Here is a 5,694-nt window from a genome sequence, read left to right on the forward strand (position 1 = left end):
TCTTCCTTGCTGCTAAAAATATATAAATAGAGTATTAAGATTTTTTAGTGTTAATTTTTATTAATCCTTACTTAACATGATTTATTTTATAAAAAAAAATAATAAATTTTAGTAAAACCATGAAAAAAAATTTTCAGTTAAAAGTTTTTTTTCCCTTCCTAATAAGAAAAAAAAAAGGACTCCCTTATTCGCTAAAAAATATAAATAGAGTAATTAGATTTTTTAGTGATAATTTTTTATTAATTCTTCATTTTGACATGATTAATTTAAAAAAAAAATTAAATAAATTTTTATAAAATGATGCATATTTTATTTTTTAAAAATTTTAAATTAAAATATTAAACTTTTTCTTTCAAATAATATAATTATTAAAAAAATTAGTTAAATTTTTATAATTTTTTTTTCTAAACGAGAGAATAAAACTAAATGATCTATTATGGTAATCAAGCTTTGACAAAAATAAAAAATTATTATGATAAACATATAAATTTAAAACATACAAATTAGTGTAAAAGAAATAACACATAATTTATGTCATTAAATTAAAAATTTATGTTTATAAATATAAAAGAAATTATAATAAAACTATTATTATAATTTTTCTAACTTTTTATTTTATTGTAATAAATAAAACTTCAGGCTTCAGCGGTAATATTTCTACGCAGGTCCAAAACAAACTGTAATATTTCTACATTTTCAAACGGATTCATAATTTAAATGAATAAAAAAATATCTAAGGATCATAAAGTAATACTTTTCTGGAGACAAAAAATGACTGGAACGTTCTAGTTTAGCGAAGAGAAAAGCGTAGACACGTGTCACATTCTCATTTTTTGATAAATTTTCAATTCTCGTTGCACTATAAAATCCGTATGGGATCGGCGAACGGAGTTTATTCTGGTGCCTTCTTCTTTCTATCGACCTCAGTATCTCTGCTCGCCATATTGTAGTGTCTCCAGGTAATTCCTTTAACTTTTCCTATCCATTTTCCGGCGTTTTCTCTGCAGCCAAGCTGATTACAAAATCTAATCTATAATATTTGTGATTTTTTGTTCTTTACTTTAACTTACCTTTTTTAAGATAATTATCTTTCCTTCCGCGCTCTGTGAGAGCAGGAATTGTGGTTGTCGGTTTTTCTTGGTCACTTGGATGATTATTGAACAGAGAATTCTCAACGTCGATTTGCTTCCTTGAAAAAAAAAAAAATTCCTGCCGTCATTGTGATGCGAGCATACTCGGTTTAAAGGACGATGATGATTTTTTTTCTTTTTTCCCTTCTTTTCGACCTTTTTTACGGATTGCTTTTTTTTTTTTTTTTTTTTGGGGGGGGGGGGGGGGGTTTAAAATTCATTGTTGATGCAATTAGTCTGGATTGCTCAGGTATTATTTTCAGTTCGGTCAGCAATCAGAAGAAACCGAACATCAGTAGCTTTCTATAAAGTATAAACAATTCAATGGAGAGCTAGATGATCGTCCACTTGAACTTTCATCTCTATGGGTTTCACTCAACATCATCTTTTTCTTTTGGGTTTTTAACTATACAACCTAAAATGAAAAAACAGAGTGCTCCGTCTTTTCACTCGGAAAGTACGTAAATATCATGAATATGCTGGTGTGATACATGGTAGACAATAATTGGACGTAATGGAACATAATTCTTACATGTGCTGCTATGCTATTTTCATTCTGGTACTTTCAATTACCCGTTTTCATAGTCTTACCAGACACGCACTTAGTTGAGAGTTTGTTCCTTATTTTATCTTGTTCTGTGAAATTCCGTTACAATCTTGCTTTGTTACTTGTTTCGTTGCTGGAAAACGTAGCGTGTTGAAGGTAGTTGAATTTATGAATCTAGTCCTGCTGTAATAAAAAATCAATTTTATTCAATTCATTTATTGTTTATTGAGGTGTGGGGTCCTTGAAAGCTCTCCGTTGAAGAGACCAAACTGATAGATTTTCCTATGGGATCAATTTTCAGATGTTTGTCTAATCTTAATCTATTCTAACCTGTTTTGAAGGGATAAGTCATAGAAGATGCAGGGGGAAAAAGAAGGTAGAAACAATTTCTTTGGCATGCGTGACCCTTTCGCCAATTTCCGGGGCTTTGGCATGATGCCCAGCCTATCTGGAAGGAGAGATCCGTTTGATGACCCATTCTTTACTCGCCCATTTGGGAACATGTTTGAATCTAGCAGACTTGAACCTCCAAATTCTGGTAGTACTGATGCATTGCATGCCAATGGAGCACAAAAATTAGTTATAGAAGAACTAATCTCAGATGATGAGGAGGAAAAGGGAAAGGATATACATACTGGCTCAGGCAAAGAACCATCTATTGAGCATCCTGATGATGTTCTTGATGGTATATGAACTTCAAATAGAGATTCTCTTTTTTTCTTTTATTGTACAAATAACATGTGCTTGTGAACAATAATAGCAACTGTAACTCTGATCTGGCAGAGGAGAAGGGCAAGAATGTGAATCATAGGCATGATTATAACAAGATGGAAGGGAATAAACCTCAGGCTCATAATTTCAGTTTTCAGACTTGCAAAGTCACTTATGGTGGTGTAGATGGAGCATATTACACTTCTTCAAGGACCAGAAGGGCAGGCAGTGATGGAGTAAGCAACTTTTTCTGGTTGAGATGACTTGTTTCTCATATTTTCCTGTCATAATGATGTGATTTTGTTGCAGGTGGTAATTGAGGAGAGCAAGGAAGCTGACAAAACAACGGGTCAAGCAACACATCGAATTTCTAGAGGGCTTCATGATAAGGTTATTATCTTATTAATGATATAATTTGCTTATTGAATGGACTTGGATAACAATTCTAAGCCATTAACGACATCCATAGATGTTCAAATGCTTGTAGAATTGTCTGTTTTCAACGGTTAATGCTTTTTAGTTGCAGCACATGTCGCCTAAGTGTCGGTGACATTTACCTATTTCTCTGCTCCTGAATTTTTTTCCCCCCTTTTGGGGTTATTTGGAGAAAGATCAACCTTTGAGAATTGTCTTGTCAAGAAAACCTTCAGCACAATTATTGAAGCTGATGGGATTTAATAATCAACCTACTATTTTTTTTTGAATGTTATCTTTATTTGCATTTCATGTGTGGTTTTTTGATTACTTGTCAGTAGTCTCCTCTAGTTGGTCTTTAGCTAAGCAGAGAAGATTACACGTGGACATTAAGTAAAACTTTCTCATAGGGGGATTGAGATTGTTGTATTCCTTATTCAGGGCCATTCTGTCACAAGGAAGCTTAATTCAGATGGCAAGGTGGATACATTGCAAACTTTACACAATCTGAATGAAGGTCTGTTGTGGCAGCTGATTCTTGTGATTATTTAGAACATAATTAATTCCTATGGTCAATATAAAAAGCTAATTTTGCTATGATTTTCCAGATGAACTTGCTGGGTTTGAAGAAGCATGGAACGGTAATGTGAAAGGACAGCTGCCTGGCACAAGCAATCAATATGATATCAATGGTAATACTGATAAGCTTAGTCGCTTCCTTATGCTGTCCTTGCCAGATTTTGTTTTTTCCTTTTTGGCCCTGGGTTATTGTTTGTATGTTTATTTTGTTGAAGATTATGCACTTTTAGAGTAGAAATTGTTTTGAACATGCTAGTCCGAGTGTCGTGCATAATTTCTGGCGTGGTTAGCCCTTTAGAAGGAAAAGTGTGTTTGCCTGTTTTAGAACAATTGGCCCTTCATGATTGTACATTTAGTTCAATTATTCCGAGCTGCTTTCCCTTGCATCAGCGTAAGGAATTGGTGACATATTTGTTACACAGATGAACAATATGCATCTGAAATACCCATGATAAGAAACTTATTAATATCCAATCTAATAGACTGGGCATCATGTTTTGTGGAATGGACATTTTGTTTTCGGCTTATGTGACAAAATTGAGAATGGCAATGTAGGAGCTAGCAACAGAGGGCAGAGGGAGATGGCAACTTGGGGCAGAGGGGCACTTCCATCGGTAGAACATTCCCGAAATACTGGAGCAAGTGCTGTAGGAAAAACCAAAAATGTTGTTAGGATCAACATAGAATAAATCAAGAGATTATCTCATATTTCGCCTTTCCTGTGGTATTACAGCCTCAGGCAGGCCCCGGCGTGGTGTAATGATTTTTTCGTGTCTTCATGTCCAAGCTGTATGAAGATGTTTTCTTTTCAGTTTGCAAAAGACGTCGGAGACCTATTGAGAATCTATGTGCTGTGGAGCTAGTCTAATACTTTTCTTTTCTATACTCCGGAAAATCTTATTGGAAAATGTTGGTATACTAATATGATATTTTAATTTTTAATTGGTTGGGTTGTGGAATTTTTTCCATTTTAAATGGTTTGGTTTATATATTTTAATTATAGGTTAAATTAATAAAATTGTTCTTGTTTATAATTGCATGTGTAATTTATTTTTGATAGCTATGATTAATTTAATAGTGAAATACGATTTAGTTTAAGGAAATCGTAGTTTTTTATAGTTAAATTAATGTTGCTGAATTATTTTTAAGGATTTATGGTGTAATGATTTTTTATAGTCAATTCCCTTTCTAGAAGGATATTTATTTTCTTCCAGTTCAGATTTCCCTTTCTTTCCTTTAGAAAGGGGAAAGTTTCTTTGTAATTGGACATTTAGGGTTGAAGTGAGTATTTAGTTGGTTTGATTTTGAATTAAATTGAATAAACAGAAAATTAAAATTTTAGTATTTATAAAAATTAATTTTTAGTATTTATAAAAATTAAATAAAATTAATTTTGATTAAAAATTAAATTGAATTAAATTAATTTGATTTGATATGGTTTGGTTTAATTGGTTGAAATTTTTAATAAATTTTTTTATTTTTTAATTTTTATTTTTAATATTTTAAAATTTAATTAAAATATTTTAACTTATATTATGATTTAATTTTTTTAAAATTATTAAAAATAATATATTATTATAATTAATCAATTTAATTTGATTTTTTATTAAAATTGAATCGAATTGAAATAATAAAAAATTTTTAAAATTAAAAATTAAATCGAATTGATATGAAAAAAAAATTAAATTAAAATTTTATCAATTTCTTTTATTTTAATTGAATATTATTCATCCGAAGTATACCCTAATTTGGAGTTTACTTAAAGTTTTAGAGATTTTGAGAGTTTTACCATTAGTTTCGGTAATTAAACTCCTTTATCCGGTTAGGAAAGTTTTTAAAATTTAATTCATGTGAACTGCGAGATTAATTGAACTTAATCTCTTTTTCTTATTTTTTATTTTTATGTTTTTTATTTTATTTTTGAGATTATTATTTGTTTAATTGTTACAATTTAGTCATTTAGATTCATTAAGTTTATAATTGCTTGTGAATATGATATTTGTGACAAATAATATTTTATTGTGAAATAATATATTCTGATTTCATAACTGCACTGAGTAAACTTTTTTATCGTAATAAGATCTTCTTAATTTTTAAAGCGGTTATCAAATTGAAATCTCATTAAGTTTATTGAGTGTTTTGTTTGATGATTAGAGGCTAATTAGTAAATCGATCATTTTTTATTTTTTATTTAAGAAAAGATTAGGTTATTTAATTTTTTATTTAAAAAAAATTAAGTTGTTAGACCGTGTCAACAACTATAATCGATTGACCACAAGATGAGGCTGTACATCCTTAAGTCTACAATCAATT

General features: G+C 30.2%; 1 protein-coding gene across 1 annotated transcript; it reads left to right on the plus strand.

Annotated features, from left to right (window-relative positions):
• The first annotated feature begins 807 nt into the window (after positions 1-807).
• LOC110614608 lies at positions 808-4,323 on the plus strand. The gene is made up of 7 exons (XM_021756179.2): positions 808-959; positions 2,019-2,362; positions 2,461-2,624; positions 2,698-2,778; positions 3,244-3,319; positions 3,411-3,494; positions 3,937-4,323. The coding sequence occupies exons 2-7, from the start codon at positions 2,035-2,037 to the stop codon at positions 4,068-4,070; spliced, it is 867 nt and encodes a 288-aa protein (XP_021611871.1). The 5' UTR covers positions 808-959; positions 2,019-2,034; the 3' UTR covers positions 4,071-4,323.
• The last annotated feature ends 1,371 nt before the right edge of the window (positions 4,324-5,694 follow it).

This window comes from Manihot esculenta, chromosome 5 (genome assembly GCF_001659605.2).
Source record: "Manihot esculenta cultivar AM560-2 chromosome 5, M.esculenta_v8, whole genome shotgun sequence".
Taxonomy (NCBI): Eukaryota; Viridiplantae; Streptophyta; class Magnoliopsida; order Malpighiales; family Euphorbiaceae; genus Manihot; species Manihot esculenta.

Coding starts and splice junctions, on each gene's coding strand:
- LOC110614608 (XM_021756179.2), top strand. CDS start 2,035: ATGCAGGGGGAAAAAGAAGGTAGAAACAATTTCTTTGGCATGCGTGAC. Junction 3,320..3,410: donor TTTACACAATCTGAATGAAG/GTCTGTTGTGGC, acceptor ATGATTTTCCAG/ATGAACTTGCTGGGTTTGAA. Junction 3,495..3,936: donor CAATCAATATGATATCAATG/GTAATACTGATA, acceptor ATGGCAATGTAG/GAGCTAGCAACAGAGGGCAG.